Genomic DNA, 24,881 nt, shown 5'->3' with positions numbered 1-24,881 from the left:
AACCCTCCTCTCTCTTGTCTCCCTCACACCAGCCTCGAAGGTTTTCAAAGGCAAGCGCAGGTTAGTTTACTTTTCTTTATATTTTGTATTTCCTTTATTATTTTGTATTATAGTACAGTATCGTAACCATTTTTATCTGAATATTTTTGGGTTGTGGAACGAATCCTCTGAGTTTCCATTATTTCTTAAGGGGAAATTCACTTTGACGTGCAAATACTTTGGATTACAAGCATGTTTCCGGAACGAATTATGCTCGCAAACCAAGGTTTTACTGTATTTTATAATGTTAAAATAATACATTAGATAATAAAACGTGAATGCTTGAAGTTAAAATCTGTGCTTTGAAAACCATTTCCTTTCTGCTTTGAGAACTAATGTCTAGTCCATTTTTGTTATGTGTTAACTGGTTTGATACCCACTAATCTGGAAACCAGCTACAGTACAAAACTCAAACCCGTTGTGCCTGCTGTGGTCACCACTTCTTCATCTCTGTGTTTCCCTTGACTCACTGCAGTTGGGCTTTTGCCACTTATCCTGAAACTTCCCTTGACCCAAGGCCACCTGTGACCCCCATCTCACTAAATCCAACAGCCCGTTCCCTGTTCTTTTCTTACATGACATCTCTTGGCATTTGAGGAACGACTTCACTCCCTCCACCTGAAGCACTGTGCTCCCTGGGCTTCTAGGTCACTACCTCCCTGGTGGCCCTACTTCACCGTCTCTTGCTCAGTTCTGTTCTCCTCTCTCCCCGAGTGTTGGAATAACACGCCCGACACACCATCCCGGGATCAGAGCAGCTAGTTCTCCATCTACATCACTCCCTAAATGATTTCATTCAGTCCCATGGCTTTAAATGTCAGTTACCTGCTTGCGATCCCCAGATGTATCTCTCCAGCCCTGACTCCCGCCTCTCGTGAAGGTTTGCACCGTCATGTCCTGCACAGTTCTCCGTTTGGTTATCTGACAGTTTGGACTGAATGTGTCTAAGCCTAAATCCCAGTCCAGGCCAGATAATTGCCATCTTGTTAAAGGCATCATCCTTCATTGCACTTAGGCCAAAAACCTAGGCGTGATTTGTGATTCCTCTCTTTTCCACACACCCCTCATCTAATTCATCAGCAAGCTCTTCGGTTCTAGTTTTAAACATTATCTTGAATCTGATTCCATCTGCTCTCTTACTACTTATCTGTTGTCTACCTTCCACCTTAATATATTCCTCCTTAACAGCCAGAGGAGTTTTCTAGAAATATATTCAGTCATGTCACTCTCCTACTCAGCATGGTCTGTCAGGTAGGATTGTTTTGCTGTAAGAAACATAATTTCTTATGTTCTCTTCCGGTGGAAAAAGTTTGCATATTCGAGGGGGGGGGATAGATATAAATTACGTCCTTTTAAAAAAGAAATCCTGCTATATATACTGCTTTTTACATAGGATATCACGGAGATCTTTCAGTGCTGCTGCTTTTTTTTTTCACCTTCCTTTTTGAACTGCTACATTCTTTACCTCATGTGGATAAACCATATTTAACCGTTCCTCTACTGACAGGTGCTTCAGTTGTTTCCAATTTACATATAATGCTGGGGTGAATAGCATATAGCGTTAGAGAAGACTCTAGAGCCAGAGAACTTACTAGATCTGCTATTTACTAGCTGTGTGACATTGTACAAGCTACTAAATTTGTCTTGGCCTCATTTTACTTATTTTGTAACATAACGATAACGCTAGAAACCACTTCACAGCTTTGTTGTGAAGATTGGATGAATAAATATGTGTAAACATAAGTGAAAATAGAACCTGGAATATGGTGAATGCTTAATACATGTAAGCTGCTATTATTTTTTTCTGGTTCTATTCTGTTTAATATTTAGAGTAGCTATTTCTGTTTTAGTACCAATCTATTTTAATTATTTTAACCTCATAGTATGTTGAATATCTAGTAGAGCTTACAGAAATTTCTTCTCGTTCCTAGTCATCAGTTGATTCTCTTTGACATACTATGTACACTCTCCTGTCATACACCAAAAAAAAGTGGCCAATTGTTCACCTTTGTAATAATTATAACCCCCTTTTTTGTTTCCTTATTATCCTCCTTTTTTCAAAAATATCTTGACTATTCTTGCATGTATTGTTCCAAATGTTCTAGATGTCACTATCAAATTTCACACACACAACATATGTTAGTTTGTTATTTTTTTAATGTTTATTTATTTTTGAGAGAGAGAGAGAGAGAGAGAGAGCGCGCGCACGTGAGTGGGGGAGGGGCAGAGACAGAGAAGGAGACACAGAATCCAAGACAGGCTCCCAGCTCTGAGCTGTCAGCACAAAGCCCAACACGGGGCTCGAACTCACGGACAGCGAGATCACGACCCGATCCAAAGCCCACCACTTAACCAACTGAGCCGCCCAGGCGCCCCTAGTTTCTTTTTTTATTTTTTAATGTTTATTCATTTTTGAGCACAGAGCCCGATGCGGGGCTCGAACTCACGAATGTGAGATCCTAACCTGAGCCGAAGTTGGACACTTAACCAATTAAGCCACCCAGGCACCCCTGTATGTTATTCTCTTGAGAGACCCCTTCAAGAAATTTTTTACTGTTGCTAATTGTCAGTTGATTCTCTTGGATCTTCTATGTATACAATATCGTCTGCGAAGAATGATCATTTTGCCTTTTCTTTTAAATCTCTGAACTTTTTCTCTGAGTCATACTGGCTAATGCTTTCAGAACAGGGTTAAGTAATAGTGCTGATAGCAGTGGACAGCCCTGTGTCCTCCCTGACTTTCATGGTAATGCTGCTGGTGTTCTGCTCACGGGTACTCTTGTTTGAGGTATGTGTTTATGGAATCAAGGTATTTTCATTTATACTTCCTTTTTTACTAAGAGTTTTAAAGATTAGAATTGGACGTCAGATTTTGTCAAGTTACTTTCAGTAGCTTTGTATGATCATATGGTTCCTATCCTCTGACCTACGAGCAATGACTTTATATCCTAATATTGACCCATTCTTACATTTTTGGGATGAACTCCCATTTGGTCCTGGTTTATTACTCTATTTAAGATTTTTGTATCAGTATTCCATAAATGGGACTGGTCTTCACCAGGCTTTAGCGTCATCGGTATGTAGAATCCATAGAAGAATTTGGAGCTTCCGTGTTGATGTTCTGAGAAAGCTCGTACCCATCTCTGGTTCTAAATCCTTTCCCAAACCAGTGCCAAAGCCCAGGTGCGTGAGTGCTCTGGTGACCTCGCTGCTCATGCCCCCAGTGTGTTGTGACAGCAGCTCTTTGTGCCCTTCCTGGGCTGTTCCTCCAAAAAGGCTCCTTCTCTCGGGGCACCTGGGTGGCTCAGTTGGTTGGGCGTCGGACTTCGGCTCAGGTCATGATCTGACAGTTTGTGGGTTCGAGCCCCGTGTCGGGCTCTGTGCTGACAGCTCGGAGCCTGGAGACTGCTTCGGATTCTGTGTCTCCCTTTCTCTCTGCTCCTCCCTCGCTTGCGCTCTGTCTCTCTCTATCTCTCAAAAAATGAATTAACGTTTAAAAAAAAAAAAAAAAGCCCCCCTCTCCCAGGGGCAGGTTGGTTGGTGCTGGGAAACCAGAGTCTTTCTGCTGTGTCCTCATTGTGCAGACAGATCAACCTGGTGAGCAGTTATTCCCATTATCTTTTCTCTCGTAGCTACCATCTGCTCTTTTCAGTGTTCCAGCATTCTCTTTAAAACCAGCTAAAGTTACTTAGTTTCAGTCCAAAGATGAAATTTTTCTTGGCCAGTTTGATTATGGTTGCATCAGCTGTGTTTAAGAATTTTGGCTTTGGATTTTTCCTTTTGTTTAAAATAGTACAACGGGGGTGATTAGGGCAAGATGTTCACTTTCTACTTAAAAAAAAATAATAAAGTGTGCTCTTTATTGTGGTCCTATCTCTTAAAAAAAAAGAAGAGGCTCAACTCAGGATTTGGCTGACTTACTGTCCTCTCTGAGGCAGGAGAGCCAAGCCAAGGCTGAAGAAAGAAATGATTAAGGATTTTGAGGTTAGGAGGGTTTAGAATTACATGGCCAGGCTGTGCACTTCAGAGAACGTATTCAGCTTATTTTCATAGGCCGATGGGTCCACTCTTGCAGGAGCCAAACCAGTGGACTGAGATTCTCAGTTTGAGAAAATGCCTTTTTTCTGGACATTCTCTTCTTTTTTTTTCCTCTTCCCTTTCTCCTCTGTTCTGTGTTCTCTCCCCTTCCTCCTTTCTTCATTTCGCTAAAGCCCCAGGAAATTAAATGCAAGGACTTATGCCTTCAATCCTAAAATGGGAAATGAGAAACCCTTAAATGTCAGGAAATTCCAAAGATAAGGTTCCTACAGCAGCATTAACTTGGTTGTGTATGTTCTATGGCGTGCATTGAATAACTCTGGCAGGAATGCCTGAAGGCCTACATTTAACAAGGAAAGTTACTATTTTTTAAGTGTAAGCAGCATCCTGAATTTACATGTATCTGTATACCCAAAATGTTTTAACTGGAATGCAGTTTTTTGGTTTTTGGGTTTTTTTTAGGGTTTTTTTTTTTTGTTTTTGTTTTTTTTTTTTTTTTGAGAGAGAGAGAGAAAGAGAGCATTCACAGGTGAGTGGGGAAGGACAGAGAGAGAGAGGGAGAGAGAGAATCCCAAGCAGGCTCCACGCTGTCAGCGCAGAGCCCGATGCTGGCCTCAAACTCACAAACCATGAGATGATGACCTGAGCAGAGATCATGACCTGAGCAGAAATTAAAAGTCAGACACCTAACTGACTGAGCCACCCAGGTGCCCCTGGCATGCAGGTTTTTAATTTTAGTTTAATTTAATCCTATGATGGAGTTTTTAGATCCTTATGAAGCCAAATAACTATGTTGACCAAAATTTCAACATTTCAACATTATTTGGCATTGTATAGATAGATTCAGCCTTTTCTTGAGGCTTTAGCATACAATTTGCGGAACTTTTTGAGGACAGGAAGCCTGGGTCATTATATGGCTACCAAATCATACGCCTGCTGTTATTGATTCCATAATTTCCATCTTCAGTAGGACTGATAGGGATCCCCAGAGTGGTCTGGTTGGACAGCAACCCTCAGCTATTACCCAGTGAGTGCTTAATTTCACTTACCAGCCATATTGTGGTCTGTTCCTGTCATTATGGCTGTTCCAGTCAACATGCCATCCAAGAGGCAGTTGTAACTGCCATGTCTAAAAACTGAGTGCTTAAAATCTTCAAAGGGGCAAATTGTTTGATTAATTTGACAAAGCCAAAGTTGCTTTGAAAACATGAGAGAAGCTTGATTTTGTAAATTCTTTATTTAATGGCAATTGCATTAGAAAACAGAAATAAAAATAGAGAGGACAGGGGTGCCTGGGTGGCTCAGTCCATTTAGCATCCAACTTTGGCTCAGGTCATGATCTCGCAGTTTGTGAGTTCAAGCCCCCTGTCAGGTTCTGTGCTGACAGCTCAGAGCCTGGAGCCTGCTTCGGGTTGTGTGTCTCCCTCTGTCTTTACCTCTTGCCTGCTCACACTCTGTCTCTGCCTCTCTCTCTCAAAAATAAACATTAAAAAAAAATTTTTTTTTAAAGAATAGAGAGGAAAGTTGTTATTCTACATTAGAGCAGTGACTGTCAAGTCTTTTTCTAAAATAATTTTTTAAATGTTTATTTTTGAGAGAGAGAGAGAGCAGGGTAGGGGCAGAGAGAGAGCGGGGGGACAGAGGATCAACAGTGAACCCAATGTAGGGCTCGAACTCTTAAACCATGAGATCATGACCTGAGCCAAAGTCGGATGCTTAACTGATGGAGCCATGCAGGCGCCCCTATAGTTTTTTTTTTTAAAAAAAGAGAAAGCATGGGTGTTTGAGCAGGCGGAAGGACAGAGGAAGAGGGAGTCCCAAGCAGGCTCCATGAACCAGCACAGAGCCCAACATAGGGCTCGATCCCAGGACCATGAGATCATGACCTGAGCTATAATGAAGAGTCAGATGCTCAACCAGCTGAGCCACCCAGGTGCCCCATGTCGTGTCTTATTTCCCACTGGAGGTGGAAATGATTGGACGTTAGACATAATGGTGGATAAAGATGGGTTTTCTACTGGCATTTCTGTTTTGGATTTAGGATAGAGATAAGCATAAACCCACCATGAGTAGCACTAGCACTTGATGGGGGAGGTGTGAGCCCAGCTAACATAAGCATTCCCCCACTTAGCCCCCCTCTCATCTCCTGATGGCACACACGCCCTTCCCAAGAGCTGGTGGGACCTGGGAAAGACCTGTGTGTGGTCACTGGACATGGAGACAAGAAGAATCTGTGGCAGCTCAAGGAGCCTGCTTCAGATTCTGTGTCTCCCTCTCTCTCTGCCCCTCCCCTGCTTGTGCTCTCCCTCTGTCTCTCAAAAATAAATACATGTTTAAAAAAATTTAAATACTCACTCATGTATTCAACCAGCAAACATTTATCCTGCGTGCAGTATTAGAACATAACAGTGAACAAAATGAACTGAGACCCTGGCCTCGTGGACCTTACGTACTAGTAAGAGAAGCACACAACTCTGCAGTTATGTAACTATAACCACACTCAGTGCCGCGAGGAAGCCCATGGCGCTACGGGAATGTTCAGCAGGGTTATCTAGCCTGTCATGGAAACAGGGCCAGATTGGGGAGGAAGTGGCACTCGGACTGAGACCTGAGATTCCCAGGTGGAAAAGGGGTGTTCAGTTTGAGAAACAGGTGAATGTCCCAGAGGAAGAAAGACTAGTGTGTTGGAGGCCCTGAAAGGCAGTGGTGTGGCCAGAGAGATCAGGAAGGGTGTGAGCCGAGGCCTCCAGGTCCTCTGGAGCCTGGTCCAGAAGAGTCCCGGAGACCAGGGAAGTGTTCTGGCCTATCACTTACTAGGAATGGGAAACCTTCCTTAAAAACTCACATTTTTTAAGAAGGGAGAGACCCGACCGGATTTGCATTTGTGAAAAGCTCACCTGGACAGCAGACAGGGTGGATAACTGTGGGGTGGGAGGAGGTATGTGGCGGGATGGGGTAAGCCCAGGGTACAGCTGCTGGGGGACTGAGAAAAGCAGTGAATACTAGGAATGCTTGGCCAGTGGAACTCTTGTTAATTGGTCAGATATAGGTGCTAAAGGAGAAGGGGGTTTGGACGGGACTCCCAGGTTTAAGGCATAAACATTTGGACAAAGGGCGATGGCCTATGCTGAGGAGCACTGGAGGAGGGACTGGTCTTCATTGGGGTGTGGGGGGAATAGGAGGGTGAGTTCAATTTTGGATTTATTAATTTTTTAAAACGTTTATTTATTTTTGAGAGACAGAGCATGAGCAGGGGAGGGGCAGAGAGAGACAGACACAGAATCTGAAGCAGGCTCCAGGCTCTGAGCTGTCAGCACAGAGCCCGACACGGGGCTCGAACCCACAAACCCTGAGATCATGACCTGAGCCGAAGTCAGATGCTTAACTGACTGAGCCACCCAGGTGCCCCTTGGATTGAGATTCCCACGGGTCAATCAAATGGAGATGTGGGATGAGCTCTTAACTTAGTATTTCATTTACAAAAATATAGAAAAGTCACAGGTAACCTTCAAAATACTACTTGAAATCACAGTATTTGGCATTGGTTGTCAAAACTGGGATATTACATATGTTGTGACCCACTTCAGGAAACGTCAGCGGACCAGTTAAATCATCCCAGCATCTCTAAAACTAAGAAGTACCTCAATCACATGATAATTTGAAGGCCCAGGAAGCAAACTCAGGCTGGGAGGAGGTGTACCCCTTCACCAGGCTGTGGGCTCCCCAAAGGCAGGGACTTCTTGCCTTTGCTTCACCAGCTAGCTGTGAGCTCAGCTCGACCCCCAGAAGGTGCACATTAAACATATGGGCTGGATGTGGGAGGGACGAATGTGGAAGTGTTTAAGAAAGAAGCCAGTTTGGATGTGGTTATCATTAGCCTTTTGAAATTTCCTTTTTCTCAAAGTCAATATGTAAATAAAGGTTTTAAAACTTTTTGTGACCACAGCTTTCCTCCTGCGTTGACTTAACTTCCATGCTCTGCTTAGTGCCTGTGCTGTGGAGAGCACCAGACACCGACCAGACTTCCTGGCTTCTGACCCCGGCTCCACCTCTTTCTCCCAGTGTGACCTTGAGCAATTTATCTGAGCTCTGTCTGTTTCCTTTTTTTTTTTTTTTTTTTTTTTTTGACTTTATTCATTTATTTTGAAAGTGTGCACACACCAGTGGGGGAGGGGCAGAGAGAGAGAATCCCAAGCAGGCTCCGTACTGCCAGTGCAGAGCCCAATGTGGGGCTGGAACTCACGAACCCCAAGATCATGACCTGAGCCAAAGTCCCACGCTTAACAGACTGAGCCACCCAGGCACCCCTGTCTCTGTTTCCTGGTACATATAATATGTTTAAGGATAGTAATTCTGTACAAGGTTGTTGCAAAGTTTGAATGTAGTAATCCGAGTACAGACTTAGTTGATACTCAGTAAATGTTGAGTGATTCTGCGGCCTCTTTGAACAGTTTGCATCTTCCCCTACCAGATCTAGGTAGTATGCATGCTGGGGACTTGAGCTACCAGAATCCGGTTAGCTCAGTGGGGGAAACCCAGGAGCTGTATGGCCCACTCCAGGCCGGTAACTTCACTCTGCTCTGGGCCACAGACCACCACGCGTCCATCCCCAAGCATTTGCCCGGCTAATACCAGCCTGGGCTAATGGCATCCCCGACTAGGGAGTGTTCAGGGCGGGCACAAAGCACAGTGCGATCCCGTCGTAGAGAAAACAGCTCAGACCCGCTTCCACCCCATAGACCACATCTGTGGGAGCTCTGAGGCACAGTCCTTCCTCTCCTGGCTGGACACCTCAAGGGGAGGAAGAAGGGGTTTATGGAGAGGTAGCCCTTCCTTCGCAGCAGGAGCTTCCGTGAGTGCATCAGGCACCTCAGGGCACGGGTGACTGTTTCAGCCTCATGGCCTGACTTAAGGCCCTGAGGACCTAGGCTGGAAGCTGGAAGCTGGAAGCGTGGTCTTTCTTTATGTTCCTGTCCTGAGTGCTGAGTTCAGGTTCAGAAGGGAGAAGGGTGAGGTGGAGATTAGGGATGATGAATTCAGCTGTGGAGATACTCAAGTTTAGAAGCCTAGAGAGGAAAAACCTGGGGAAACACCCAAAGCCCAGAAAGAGGGAGAGAAAGAGGAAGAGAGAGCTACAAGCAAAGACACAGGCAGTTGTCTGAGAAGGGGAAGTGGCCGGGGGCCAGCCTTGCACCCAGCTCGCCAAACCCCAGAGGGTGCCTGTGTGCCTGTGTTTGCAATCCTTTGCTGAATGATACTTCTGTAAAATACAACAAGAAGGAATTGCCAGAGAAATGAAATGAAAAAGACAACAATATACAAGCCTCAGTTGTCTTTTAAAAATTTGTTCTGTCAAATTGCTTTAAAATTTTCTAAGCACAGGGGCACCTGGCTGGTTCAGTCTGTAGAGTATGAGATTTTTGATCTTGGGGTCCTGAGTTCGGGCCCCACGTTGGGTGTAGAAATTACATTTAAAGCAAAGAGAAAAATAACTTTTAAAAAAGAGTTTTTAAATGCCTATTCTCAATTATCGTACCTATGTCATTGGCACACCAGCCCTGGCCCAAGGATTGCACTTTGAGCACCACAGCCTTATGCTATAGAAACTAACAGGTGTCACGTAAAGAAATGCCCCAGAAAGTGATTAAGTTTTACCAGAAACTCAGTAGTGACCCTCAGGGGGCAGCTTCAGAAAAGGGATGCTTACAGAGGCCAGGTTGAGAAGATAAAGAAGGAAAACCGGTGAGTTCAGGTAAACTGATAGACAGCCTCAGCTCCTCCCTCCTCCACCTACCCCCAACCCCCACCAGCTTAAAACCCTTGGCAAGGAAGGTGAGAAATCCGCAGAGCTGCAAGGGTCCTTGCTTCCAATGAAAGTTTTTCTAGAGGAAACCCGTATGTGTTTAAAGAGGGAAAGGAGCTAGTGGAGAGGGAAAGATTTAAAATGTAGCAAATCCCCAAAGCTTGGAAAGCAGGCACATGGCATCCGCCTGGCTCTGCTGTCTCCTCCCTCTGCACTCACCACCCTGTTCCCTACAATCCAGCCTTGCCCAGCGTCTGTGTGCCTTTCTCACAAATGCACCAAGTTCTCCGCTGCCGCAGGACCTTCACAGGTGCCCTTTCCTCTTCTTGGACCACTCTTCCCCCCTTCCCCCCCCCCCCCCCCCCGCCCCAACTGAGGTCTTTCTTTGTATCCTTAGGTCTCAGCTTTAATGAGTGACTTTGTCAGCCTCCCCTGATGCGTCCCCAATCTACGTCAAGTCCTCCTTGATAGTCTCACTTGTGACACCCTGTTCTTTTCCATCACTGACCATAACACAGGTTATTATTATTCGATGTATTTGTGCGTGCTCTGCTTGAACGCCTGTCTTCCTCCCTGGAATGTAAGCTCTCTGAGGCAGGGACTCTGATTCTTTTAGTCACTCCTTATTTATGGAACCCTGACCACAGTGCCTCTCACATAGTTCATGTTCAACATAAAGCATTTGCTACGTAAGTAATTATAGCACTGCACGGTAATAGTAACAGCTCACACTTGTTGCATGTTTGCTAGGTGCTAAGGACTTTACAGACTTTCTCTTTTCTATTCTTGGGGCAATCCTATGAGATAATTCCCGTTTTTCAAGTCAGGAGCAAGAGTTTCAGCCCAGTTAAGTAGTTCATCCCAGGTGAAAAGGCTTGTGAACAATGCATCTGGGATCTGTGTACTGATCTGTTTAATCTCAGAGCCACCAGAGGGCACCTTCCCCAGGGGCAGAGAGAGATTGGAAGCATGGGTAAGAAGCAAAGACATACACTTCTACGTAGTCAGCCACAGTTTACGTCAAGCATGTGCAGGACGCTGTGCTAGACACGGGTGCCCAGAGTAAGGAGCCGTGACTCCTGGGCCATGGGAGGCTTGTGACCATCCTATACCAGGAGGAGTGAAGGGCTAGGACCAAGTCAAGGCCAGCTGGGGAGTGTGCCCTCAGGAGTGTGGGTGGACTAAATTCCATTCAAGGAAGGCCCGAGTGTGTTCAGCTCGAGTTCCTGACAAGTCCCCTGGACGGACAAGATGAGCCTCGAGAGCCTGAGTGGACAGGGCTGTTCTGGTCCAACTGGGGGGAAGTTGTGTGTTACTTCGGAGAAGGAGAAGGAGAGAGGAGAAAAAAGGGAAAGGTGGAATGAACCGGTGAGGTGGCTGATATTTTGTATGTTCCACAGTATGGTCTACCTCCTGACCTTCCTAATGTTCAGTAAAGCTAAAGAAATCATAGAAACTCAAGGTGAGCCACTGTGTATGTTGGGGGTGGGGGCTGGACTTTGCATTAGGTCAACACCAGCAGGACAGGGACAGCTCCTGTGGATGTAGGGGGTGTGGTGAGGGTGATAGCCATTTATTTATCATCCTTACTGATCACCCTTACCACATTTGCACAAATCTCTGCAGGGGGAGTGCAGGAGGGAGTTGGGGTGTCCCAGCTGGCCTCCGGGTTTCATTCTGATAATAACCACTTGAGTGAGAGAAGTGCGAAGGGGGCCCAGGCCTCTGGTCCACTCTGAACGGGCCATCACTGCTCCTTTCCGATTATTAATGTATGCTCTGTAAACATTGCAGATATTTAAAAAGTCCAGAAAGTAAAAGTGAAAAGAAGCCATGAGCCATTCCTTAGCCCTAAGATATAGCTGTATATTTCACTTCCTTCACTTCTTTTCTATGTATATGTGCGCTTACAAAGTTGGGGTTGTATTTTATATGTACTTGACTCCCTTTACTCAGCGTAACAGCATAAACATTCTTTCAGATAAAAGCCACACCTCTTATGTAAGGATTTTCATACCTTCTTATAAGAAACAGTGTTGATTTCATTAATAGAAATCTTTGCAGGAAGAAAATTTGGGGGCATATAATCTCTGGACCAGCCTAATTGATTTGAGTTCTTGTTTTTTGGTTTTTTTCTCCCATCTTGTACAAACCAGAAAGTCCTATGAGTTTGAAGACTTATTGCAATCTTCCTCTGAGAACAGCAGAGTGGACTGGTACGCACAGACTAAGTTGGGGCTCACACGCACTTTATCAGAGGAGAACGTCTACGAGGACATTCTAGGTAAGAGGCCCACATACCTGTGTGTGAGTCCGGGTCTGTCTCTGGCAAGGGGGAGAGGAAATGGGGCTGACCCCTTGAAACACAGACACACACACACACACACACACACACACACACACACACAGAGTCTCGAAGAAATACATGTACTCAGATGAACAAGAGAGCAGGTAGGGGTGTGGGAGAGTGGCCCACGGAGGGACATATGAGAGAAAGTGGGACCGGAGAGGAAAGAGGAAGGACTGGTGCTGAATGGCCATGGAGGCAGCATGTTGCAGTGGGAAACACTGGAGACCTGGGGTCTGAATAGCTGTGATTGAATCTCTGCTCTGCTCCTGATTAGCTGTATAACAGTGAGGGGGGGGACTTCACTTTTCTGAACATCGTTCTCTCATCTGTATAATAAAGATGATGACAGTTACATTGTAGGGCTGAGGATTGGAGAAAATGGAATGGAAAGTACCTGGTTTGTAACAGATGCTCAGTAAACTTAGGGATTACGGAATGAAGGAAAACTAAGGCCACCACGCTCTTCCTGAATCTGTAGGAGTGTGACAGTAACAGGGCATCAAAACTCAGACTAAAATGAATGTCTACTATTTTTAAAAGTAGCTTTGGCCTAAGTTCTTTTAAATTCTAAAATGGAGCTCAGATTCACCAAGTTTGTTTGCATTTCTTTATGTTTTAATGTTTATTTTTTATTTTGGATTTCATTTGCTAATATTTTATTTAAGAATTTTTTTTTTAATTTACATCCATGTTAGTTAGCGTATGGTGCAATAATGATTTCAGGAGTAGAATCCAGTGGTTCATCCTCTACATTTAACACCCAGTGCTCATCCCAACAATGTTTATTTATTTTTGAGAAAATAGCAGGGGAGGGGCAGAGAGAAAGGGAGACAGAGGATCCGAAGTGGACCCTCTGCTGACAGCAGCGAGCCGGATATGGGGCTCGAACTCCTGAGCCATGAGATCATGACCTGAGCCAAAGTCAGACATGTAACTAACCGAGCCACCCAGGCGCCCCTGTTTGCATTTAAATTAGTGAGTTAAAAAGGAAAATAAAATCAATAAATTAGTGAGTTCAATAGTCTTCAGGGAATATCACAGTTTTCAGGGAAGTGTGAGCTCAGCCCACGGTCTGCATGCTGGGGTCAAGGGTGGGAGTGGGGGAAGAAAGGAGCTGGTAAGAGGGAGAAATCCGTACGTGGCCACATGCAAGGGATCGGTAGGGCAGATACACATATACATATGTGAATAGAATCATCAATACCAGAACAAACTCCACAGTAGGAGGAAACACGAGACTTGAGGCAGAATAGATATTTAGCTGAGCTATGAATTTCACCATAGACTGTTTGAATTATAGTGTCCAAGTTTGGGAGATGGGTTGCTGCCAAAGCAGTAGGCTTCCCAGGTCCGAAGCGGGTATGAGATCTGGACTTCTCTTAACAGTGTGTACCTAACAGGGAAGTTTTCAGTTACAGAGAACGGAAGACCCAGCTGAAATAACAAGGGAGTTTGTTGGTTCATGTGACCAGAACTGGCCTATTCTCTCTTGTTTCCTCCCCGACCCCACCTTTTATAAAGTAGGCTCTGCACCCAGTGTGGGGCTTGAACTCACAATCCTGAGATCGAGAACTGCCCACTCCACTGACTGAGCCAGCCAGGCGCCCCTCTTCTCCCTTGTTATCACTCGGGCTAGCTCCATTCTCGGCGGGTTTCCTGTGGTCTTCATGATGGCTGCCGTCAGCTCCCTGGAATCTGTAACTTCCCGTTGGGAAGGAGAGCCCATGTTCTGCACCCAACAAAAATGCCGAGGTTCACGCTGAAGAGACCGGTTTAGGTCCCTTGTTCACCTTCGTAGCCCAGGAATGCCATGCACTGGTTGGCATAAGCTTGGGATGTGAGCCCTTCCCTGAACTGGACACTGAGGCGGAGACTGGGGATGCTCACATTGACTGATGCTCTGAACTTGGAATGGAGTTAACTCCATATATCTAAGAAGGGGGACACAGGGAGTCACTCCAGCGAAAACCAGGGTCCAAGAGGAAGGGGGTGAAAGGATAGCAAGACATCAGACATCCCCACCAGGAGAGGCCGAGACGTTGGGTGGCTCTCTGATAAAGAAAACTTCCGTAACGTTCCCAGTTCCTGACTTGTTGCCTTTGACCACAGATCCACCAATGAAGGAAAACCCTTATGAGGACGTGGAGTTGCACGGTCGCTGCCTGGGGAAGAAGTGTGTCTTGAACTTCCCTGGTTCTCCCACTTCTTCCATTCCTGACACACCCTCCAAGGTATGAGCCCCCCGGGGAGTGGTGCAGGGAGAGGGGTCCCCAGCACCCCCAGCATGGTGGCCTCGAGCAGCCTCGAGCTGTGGGTTACACCGGAGTGCCAGGCCTCCCTCACCTCTGGGTTCCTGGATTTGCCTATCAGCTGCCTGCCTGCTCTAGTTCTCCTGGAAACCCTCTGCTCAACCAAACATCCTAAAATAACATTTTAGTTTCTGGGTCAGAAACCTCCCCAAACTGGGTAAGTAAGATAGCACATCCGTATTATAGAACTGTAAGGAAGAGTAGCCTGACCTAAAACAAAGTCTAAAATATAAGACTGAAAGTTCTGGTACAGAAACAGTACCTTTATAGCATGCCACCATCTGTGAGGTTTTAAATAGAAAAATATACATACATGGAAACCCAAATATGTTTGTGTATGTGGAGGAATATCCCTGTAGGGAACCTAAGAGTAAGTGGGTATATCTGTGGAGTTGTCTGAATGTGAGTACCTGGAGGGCAAGGTGGAAAACTGACTTTTTTTTTTTTTTTTTTTTTTTTTTTTTTTTTTTTTTACCGAATATCCTTTTGAACCTTTTGAAATTTTGTACTAGGTACATATAGATAATATAACTATACTCATGTGGATGATAACTTCAACTCATTGCCAAGAGGATTGAATTTATATTCCTTAGCTTGGCATTAAATAATGCTTCATAATTGATCCCTGGGCATCCATTATTACCTAATTTCCTACACTTCCTACATACAAAAGCTCCCGTCTAGCAAAAGCATACAAATTGCCCCTCTGATACTCTAGGCCCAGATTGACAGACCTTTTCTCTAAAGGACCAGAGGGTAAATATATGAACTCTGTTGTGACTATTCAGTGCTGCATTATAGTGAAAAGCAGCTGTAGACAGTATGCAAACAGATGGATGTGCTGTATGTCAATAAAACTTTATTACAGACACGAAATTTTAATTTTACATACTTTTCACATGTCATGAAATATTACTTATTTTCCAACCATTTAAAAAATGTAAAAACCGTTCTTAGCTCGTGGGCTGTATAGAAACAGGTGGTGGGCCAGATGTGGCCCAGAGGCCACATTTGCCCACCCCTGTGTTAGGTCATTTTTACATCTGCTCTTGGCTCTTGTCTTTCTCTCCCCATCCTTTACAACCCAGATCAATCCTGCCTCCTTCAAGAAGTTTCTAGGCCATTTCAGCCACTGGAACTTCTTCCCCTCTTACTCATTGGGCTAAAGTGTTCATTTTACACCAAATTGTGTATACTGCATTATATCTCTGACGTTGATGATTTCAAATCTGATGTAAGTCATGTAATGTATCTTAAAAACCTCCCCGGCTAAATTATGAATTCCTGAAGTTCCTCAATATTCTCTTTCTTTGTGTCCACCATTAGTGGTTCTACAGTGTGTAATTGATGAAGAAATTAAGTAAAGGAAGGTCAAATCCAGGCCCCGTGTGTCAGTTTCAGTCCCATTGCAGGATCTTCTAAGAAAAGAAGCCATCTTCCTCTCTGGGCTCCATGCATTTGCTGGCAGGTGGGGGGTCCGCACACGAGGCATGCCTTTTGTGCTCAATGGTCACACAGGGAATCTTTCTGCCACCAGTCTTCCTGAAGAGAGTTGAAGGTAGACTCCACCATGAGGGGTGGATCTTATCTAACCAAGCCGATTACTGTAATTCTTGCCGAAGCCAGTTAACTGCTCTTTTTCTCCTCCTATGGAAGAGTGTTGTCATGAATAATCCAGCACAAGAGATAATTAGCAGAGTTTTCCTACTTGCCTTTGAAATGTGTTTTCAGTGGATATAGATGCCTTCGACATTTAGGAAATCCTTCATTTCCCATAGTGGATAAGTCTGGCTTAAAAGAAGGAAGGCTCTCTCACAACCCAGGGTGCCCTTTCGTGTCCCACCCGGCTCTCCCCTGCTCTCCTCTTCACGCGGGGAATGCACCGCCTGCCCCTTAGGAGCAATGAACAACATCTGCCCCAAGCAACTCTGCAGTTAGAGCTGGGGGCTCCTCCCTGATGCCAGGAAATAAGGACTTAACGGCCCTCTTCTTCCCCTTCCTGCCAGCCAGAGAAAACCTAGGCCCTGTGTCACCAGAGCAGCTAAACACAGTAGGTAACCACCTCCACAAGCCTATCCCTGTCTCCAGTTGCCCAGGGTATGTGTCTGATTGCCGCTGATTCCCGCCAGCTGCTTTCAGCCTTTGCACGTCGTCCGCAGGACTCTGTGTCCACGCTCATTCCTCCGCTCTCCCACATCTGGGTATCCGGTTTGTGCCCATTCTGGGGACAGCTGCAGACTTCACCACTTCCTCCGTTTTAACTCATCAAATATTCATGGAGCATCTGCCGCATCTGGGCTGCACCTGGGACCTTAGAACTGGCGGAAGCAGTCCCTTTGTGGCGACCTCCTCTGTCAGCCTCAGAAAGATCCTGTGACAGCTTCCGGGATTCTCATTTAGTGAGACCGTGCCTGGACCCAGCACAGGGGTAAGGGTCAGCTGGACAGACAGAAAGGAGCAGATGTGCAGATGCTAATGCTTGTAGACACACAATGCAAGCTCTTGAGCCGGGGCTATTTTCTTTTCTTGCTACGTGTTACCTCCATCCCCACGCCTGGAATAGCACAGTAAATGGAGTAGGATCTAATTTTGATAACAAAGGAAATCTAGGCTAACGTGAGACATTCTTTATTATGTACTGACTCGTAAGACCTAAGTAGCATTCTCTGGTTGCCTGGAGAGCCCGCCCACACCATCCCCCACAGCAGAAAATCCTGTATCACTTAGCTGTAGCTACAGAGAGGCAGTATCTGGTCGAGTGCGCAAGTTCTAGAGTCTGTCTCCATCCAGAACTTGCTAGCTGAGTGACTTTGGGCAAATGATCTCATCTACATGGATCAGTTTGTCACTGATAAAATAGGAATGATAATAGTACTCTCCTCGTAGGGATTTTATGAAGAGTAATCAAATTAATCCTGGTAAATACTTAGGCTAAGTAGCTACTATTTATGTGCGTTTGGTAAATATATAGAATTGTAATTTTCAATATGTGTTCTTTTTTTAAAAAAAAACAAAACTTTATTTCCTAAAAACAGAACATTCTCATCACAAAAAAAATTTTGGGCGGGGGGGCCGCCTGGGTGGCTCAATCAGTTGCGCACCCGACTTCGGCTCAGGTCATGATCTCATAGTTCATGAGTTCAGGCCTCACGCTGGGCTCTGTGCTGACAGCTCAGCCTGGAGCCTGCTTTGGATTTTGTGTCTCCCTCTCTCTCTGCCCTCCGCCCATCATGCTCTGTCTCTCTCTCTTTCTCAAAAATAAATAAGCATTAAAAATTTTTTTTTAATTTTTTTTGAGAGAAAGAGAGAGAGGGTGCAAGTGAGCAAGGGGGAGAGAGAGAGAGAGAGGGAGAGAGAGAGAATATCCCAGGAGGGGCAGAGGAGGAGATGGGCGTGGGTGTGGGTGAGGGAGAGAGTGAGAAGCAGGGCTCACCTGAAGCTGGGCTCACGTTTTACCCTAAGCTGAGCTTGAGCTCATGAACCTGAGATCATGACCTGAGCTGAAGTCAGATTAATGACTGAGCCATCCAAAATTTTCTTAAATACTGAAAAGTGTAATGAAGAATATAAAACTCATCCATAATCGGGGATTTTTATTTTTCTTTAGTAGATTGTTAGCGTGTGTGTGTGTGTGTGTGTGTGTGTGTGTGTGTGTGTACATAAAAAAGATTTGGGATGATGTCTATATACTGTTGCTGGCCTTTATCCTGAGTATTTCCCCACGTCATTAATTTCCTTTTAAAAACATTGTTTGTTGTCTGCCTGGCATTCCATTGTTTAAATGTAATGTCATCACTTTGTATAATGTCCCAATTGTTAAAATATGCGTGTTTGCTTTCCTATGTACTTCTGTGTGTGTATATTTAAGGAAGTGTTTATGCATTCATGGAAAGATATGTACCTGTGGGTATATATGAGCTAACGGACATGTTTGTGAGATCTAAGTCCTTAGAGGAGGCCTCTATAAAAGAGACCAGGAATGAGGTTAAGTTAGGTTAGGAAGAGATGGGATATTTGGTATCAAGGGCCCTTTCAGTCTTCTTACATCACTGTCTTCTGAGGCAGTAAGACAGGGACAAGAGAGGACAGGAAGGAGTTAAGCCACCAGCCACCATTCGCAGACAAGAAGGGTGAATGAACCCTGGCTTGAGTCCAGGTCAGCTCCCTTTAGGGAGGCATGCAGTTTCCTTGCCGCCCCTCTTCCCCACCAAGAAGTCCCCTGGCCAGGGCCCATCACACTTGGTCCCCCAAAATAACTCATGAGGTTTCCACAGAGAGTTCTTGCCTGCTTTTCTTTTTTGGACACCACAGATCTTTTGCTAGGTCCATTCTATGTGCCTCTGCAACAGCTGGGCCCCTCCCTAGAGGTTATTCCATAGACACAATGGAATTAGGCATATTACCATCAGAGCACATTGGTGTGAGGCTTTCTTTCTTTCTTTCTAAGTTTATTTTATTTTGAGAGAGAGAGCAAGCAGGGGGAGACAGAGAGAAGAGAGAGCGAGAATCCCAAGCAGGCTCCACACTGTCAGCCCAGAGCCAAACACAGGGCAGGGTCTCAAACTCACAAACCACAAGACCATGACCCACGCCAAGCCGAAATCGAGAGTGAAACGCCCAACTGACTGAACCATCCACACGCCCCGAGCGAGGCTTTCTGATCAAAAGCGGGAATCTTATCTGGGCCACAGCCTGATATAATCACCCCTGGGGTCCTATAGTATCTATTCTTTTATACTGTCGTTCAGGTTTGGCCAAATTCTGCTGGTTGACTGATTTTGTAAATAAAGTTTTTCTGTAACAGCCACGCTCATTCACGCACATATTTGGTATTGCTGCTTTTGCACTGCGGTGGCAGAGTCTAGTCGTCGTGACAAAGCCTAAAATATTTACCGTCTGGCCTTTAAGAAAAGGCTTGCCACCCCCTGCTAAGTCCAAGAGTCATACCCTTACCTTCAAAGGCCTTCCACAGATGATTTGATGTCCTCATTGGTGTGTGATCTCTCCCATCTCTTTGGCTGTACTCGCTCTAAGCCATGAAGACTCTCTCTGGTCTAATTTGCTCTTCCTCACCGCTATGCCTCTTCTCAGATTGTGCTATCTGCTTGAAAACGCTCTACCCCAGAGCCCATTAGGTCCTCTTCTCAGTTAAATAGCAGCTGAAACTCCACCCCCTCATGAATGCTCCCTGGACATTTGGGGGCTGATTCTGGGTGCTCTGGAGGGCACACTGGGGCCCCTTTCCCTGGCAGTGTCACCACGGGGAGATGCTGTCACCACGGGGAGATGCAGCCCACGCAGCCTCCCCCCAGGTCTCTTGACACCCTTTAGAGAGTTGTGTACCATGTTCTGATTCCGTTCTGTTTTCTTTCTTCTCAGACTTCTTTATCGGTCAAATCTTTGAACAAACACTCTCACACCTAAAAGTCTAATAAAAACAGATGCCTGCTTTTTGCCAACAATGTGATACGTGATTCTAATACAGTGAAAGAATCGGGGCCATTTCCTTGGATTTCATTGCAGATGGAATTTGGTCTCTAAGAAAGCTTCTAGCTATTCCTTCTTTATGTGCTGGTTTAATTATGAAGATGCGCATAGTGAGCAAACCACACCGGCTTTTTCTGCTCAGGTCTTGTGGTGCTAAGCGATTGATTGCTGCCTATAGACTCGTGATACAAATATTGCAGCAGGCCACTTGGGAAGACTAGGAGTCTTTATTCCTAGAAATCTTCAAAAAGAAAAGGTTCTGGAGTTATTGTTACACACTATGTGGAACTAAACAAGAATAGAGAAATCGATGGAACAAAATAAGATGATTCTGTAAGAGTTTAAGATATAATAAATGTGGCCTTGTAATCTGATAGGAAAAGAAAGACTTATTTATTAAATGGAATAGGGATAAGGTAGCTTTGGGGGAAAAAAATCACTTTAGACTAACATGCAATAAAATAAATGACTGATGGATTAATAAGTGAAATATGTTAAGGGGCACCTGGGTGGCTCAGTCGGTTGAGTGTCTGACTTCAGCCCAGGTCACAATCTTGCAGTTTATGAGTTCGAGCCCCACATCAGGCTTGCTGGTCTTAATGCATAGCCTACTTCAGATCATCTGTCCCCCTCTCTCTGTCCCTCCCTCGCTCGCGTTTTCTCTCTCAAAAATAAAACACTAAAAAAATATGTTCGAAATAAGCTAAGAAAATCCACAAGAAAATGGAATTAAATATGTATTAAACCTCTAAAAATATATAGACTTTCTAGGCAAAGAGAGGCAAGATTAAATCATTCACAAAGGAAAAGATGAACAGGTTTTCATATACAAAGATTTCACATGATCTTAAAAAAAAACATGGAAAAAACACACAACAAAACTGAAAAATAGTTCATATCTGCTCTATATAAAGAGTTCTTCCAAATTAATAAGAAAAACACTAGGAACTCAAAAGATAAATAGGCAAAGAACATAAACAATATGCTAAAGAAAAAAGTAGTTAGCATATTAAAGTATGAAAAAATGAGAAAAACTGTAGTGTATCAGGTATTTTGCTAGGTACTTTATATACCTTTAGCCCATCAAATGCTATTAATTAACTCATTAATTCATTTTAAAAAAGAGACTTTGCAGCTATAATTATAATACAGTGTGCATCCTGGAAGTACCTTTAGAAAGAAGATACTCCAAGTAGTTTTTAAATTTTATTAGTATCTCTTATTTCAGTGTTAATATATTCGTATGGCTTAAACTTTAAGGAGTATTAAAGGTGTACAGTGAAGAGTCTTCCTCTGGCCCCTGGCCCTCCATCTCTGTCCCCCGGAAGAACCACTGTTAGTTTCTTATGTGTCCTTCAGAACTGTCCTCTACATACACCAGCAGGGTAGCTCCTTAAAACACACACATCAGCATGTTATGCCAACTGTTCTACACTTTGCTTTTCATGCTTAACAACAGACATCCGGGGCGTCTGGGTGGCTCAGTCAGTTGAGCGTCCGACTTCGGCTCAGGTCATGGTCTCAAGCCCCACGTCAGGCTCTATGCTGACAGCTCAAAGCCTGGAACGTGCTTCGTGGACTCTGTGTCTCCCTCTCTCTCTGCCCCTCCCCCGCTCGTACTCTGTCTCTCTCTCTCTCTCTCTGTCTCCCCAAAATAAGTAAAACATTAAAAAAAAAAACAATATACATCTGAGAGAACTTTCCATATGAGTACATTAAGATTTTTCTTACACATGCATTGTATTCCATTCTGTAGACGTACCAGATTTTATTTGACCAGCTTCTGCTGATGGACATCATTTCCAGTATTTTGTGTACTTGTATTTTACAAGCCATCTCACAGTGTATAATACGGTTTGCACAGTATAGCTTGCCTCGTACAGTATAACTTTGCCCAAGTCTGGGCATATGGGTAGGGCCCAGTCCTGGAGATGGAATTACTGGGTGAAGCGGCATGTGCATTTGGAATTCTGTTGACAGGGCTCCATCGCCCTCCATAGAATTGTACCAATTTCTAATCCCACCAGCAGTGGACGAAAGTGTGAAAGGGACTCACCAATAACTCCGGTGAGTTACCAAATTTATCTTCACTAATCTTAGAGGGGAAAATGTCTCTTTGATGGGGTTTTCATTTTCTTTTCTCTTATGAGTAAAGCTAAGAATCGTTTTCCATATCTAAGCATCATTGTCTTTCTTTATTTTATAAATTTTCCATCCCTATCTTTTTGCCTGTTTGCCTTTTCATTAATTTATGTGTTACAAAAATGAGTTCTAGAGGGAGTTCATTTTAACCGACTGGGTCACCCAGGCACCGCTAGGGGAGTTAATTTTAAATCAATACAAGATGGCAGAGGGGGACCAGACAGCATGGACCAGGGCCTGTGGAGCCCACAGACCAGCAACCCAACACCAGGGTTAACCACATCTCTTCCGCAACCTTCCTAATACATATTTAAAAATTTGTGGTATGTAAAAAAGAAAAAGAAGATCTGTAAGTTGCAGGGTTTTTGGTTTTGGGGTTTTTTGCTTTTTTACCTTTGACCTTAAAGCAGCTCATTTTTAGAGATAAGACCCCGAGGCTTAGGAAGTGAAGCTCCTTGTATAGGAGGTCCTCAGCTTACCAGCGGGCAGGGGTCAAAACCAGGCTTAGGTCTTCTGACTCCCAGTCCAGTGGGTGTTAGTTGGCTGAGCTCCTGATTTGTACAGGTAAGAGAGCCAGGGTACTCCCACTTGTCTAAAAGGAGACTGGATTGGGTGTGTGTCCTTTGTCATCTTCATGCAGACAGACTCAGCCTACCCTGGGAACAGAGACCAGCTTTCCCTCTCCATCTCATGGTCTGTATCACTGGCACCCCCAGCCATCTCCCAGTTAGTCCCTTTGTATTTATTTGCTCTTCTTTTCTCCTTTCCCCTCCCAGCAGTCCTTGTCCAAACCTGCTTTTTTCCGGCAAAATTCAGAGAGAAGGAACTTCAAACTGCTGGACACTAGGAAGCTGAGTCGGGATGGATATGGGTCCCCTTCCAAAATCAGCCCCCCCTCCACCCCCAGCAGCCCTGATGACACTTTCTTTAACCTTGGAGATCCGCAGAATGGCAGGAAGAAGAGAAAGATACCCAAGGTAAGGCTTGCAGCAAACTTCGTGTGCAGATAGGTCCCCTTTCCTGCAAAGGAAGGCTGCAGAGGAATCTGGGCAGAGAACTGAACACTGGGCCATCTTCTGCCTGCCTCATCACAGGCCAGACAGCAGGCTGGAGTGTCTGAGCCTTTGTCATGATAGTTACTGTGGTCCTGTAGCCTTCCTCTTAGCCCTTCCTCTCCCAGCCTTAGCTCTGCTTGTGATCCCACACCACATTTCCAATGCCCCTCCTCAAAGGGCCTCAAAAAGCAGAGCTCCGTTCCTTGTGCTGTGACTCAGACTTTGGTGAACACCAGCTACAGAGGTAGCATCGTGTGAAGCCTGTGCTCTGGGCCAGCACTTGTCAAAAATATATCTTTCCTGGCTCTTTTCTTTGAGAGAGAGAGAGAGAGAGAGAGAGAGAGACTGAACCCGAGCAGGGGAGAAGCAGAGGGAGATAATCCCCAATAGGCTCCACGCCCAGCACAAGCCCAATGCTGGGTTCAGTCTCACAACCGTGAGATCATGACCTGAGCCAAAATCAAGAGTCATGCTTCACTGACTGAGCCACCCAGGTGCCCCTTTGCTGCCTCTTTTCAACCGGAAAGGTAAAACATCAAAGGATATTTCCTTTTCCTCAGCTCCAGCCCTGCTGTACTGGTCCCTCTTCACTGGCCACTTGGGTACCAACTTCCTATGAGAACTTTTAGAGCAGGAACTCTTCATTTCAGAATACATGGATGGATGGATGGGATTTAGAAGTCATGAAACCAACAATATCATGTAAAATTTTGTGTGGAGAGTTTTGGGGGGATAGATGGAAGAGGGAGAAGATGGTCTATAGGTTTCATCAGATTTCTCAAAGTGATGCATTGACCTGAAAGTCATGGGACATTTACAAGCTGGTTCCTCCTGACAGTTTGGTTAATCAGTATTTTGAGCCATAATTTTACCCCTACCACACCCGTTCCCAACATTCTCATTCAAGTGAAGTGAAGTCACCTTGACAATCAGTGCGTTCTGAAGAGTAAGGGCAGCCAGGGTCAGGTGATTGAGAAAAGACTAAAACCCACAGCCTGGTAGGAGGGGGTTGTAGGTGGAACAGGGGAGAAGACATCTTGCTGACAGAGGGCAACTGGAGGGACAAGGGTGGAGCCAGGCCTCCTCCTTCTTCTACTCTCCTTGTTGGGCCTTGTCCTGCCCAGAGTGTGGTGCAGGTTGCATACTGATTATTTGATGTTTGCTGAATGAGCTCCACTAACACATGGACCCAGTCTCTTTCAGCACAGACTCACTCCCGGGCGTCCCGTCGACTGCATTCCACAGTCACTGTCCTGTGCTTTCGTGATAGCTGCTCCGGGGCCCCCAAAGTGTGGTATCTCTAGGCACTCCCTTAACTCCCCTTCCGCTTTTTCTGGGACTGTTCATAGGTCTCTGAAATATCAAAATCCTACATTTGCGGAATAATTAAAAGTGACCGTTCACATCTGTACTGACAGCCTTACCATTATTTTAACAAATGAAACAGAGATAATCAAATGAATTACGTGTTGGGTTAAAAGAGCTTTAACACAACTCTTAAGTTTGAGTACATGATTTTCTTACCAAGCGTTTAACCTCTGTCTTCTACCCCTGTCCTTTTACCCATCACTCCCCCATGTACTATTTTAATGTCTTTTATTTAATTATTAGAAAAAAATGGTTTTAATTTTTTTTTGTTTTTAATGTTTATTTTTGAG

At 44.8% G+C, this 24,881-nt stretch overlaps 1 protein-coding gene across 5 annotated transcripts in view; it reads left to right on the top strand.

The window, feature by feature from the left end:
* The window catches only part of DENND2A (DENN domain containing 2A), a 102,710-nt gene that overhangs the window by 32,433 nt on the left and 45,396 nt on the right, over positions 1-24,881 (top strand). For 4 of the 5 annotated variants that reach the window (XM_042926552.1, XM_042926535.1, XM_042926531.1 and 1 more), the window contains 3 exons: positions 12,037-12,164; positions 14,340-14,461; positions 22,945-23,145. In XM_042926552.1, coding sequence (XP_042782486.1) covers positions 12,037-12,164; positions 14,340-14,461; positions 22,945-23,145 — 451 coding nt within the window. The remainder of the gene's footprint in view (positions 1-12,036; positions 12,165-14,339; positions 14,462-22,944; positions 23,146-24,881) is intronic. The other variant, XM_042926532.1, reaches the window with a different exon arrangement.

Source organism: Panthera leo, chromosome A2 (assembly GCF_018350215.1).
Source record: "Panthera leo isolate Ple1 chromosome A2, P.leo_Ple1_pat1.1, whole genome shotgun sequence".
Lineage (NCBI taxonomy): Eukaryota > Metazoa > Chordata > Mammalia > Carnivora > Felidae > Panthera > Panthera leo.
Note: the sequence above shows the minus strand (reverse complement) of the source record. Positions and strands in the feature narration are given on the sequence as shown.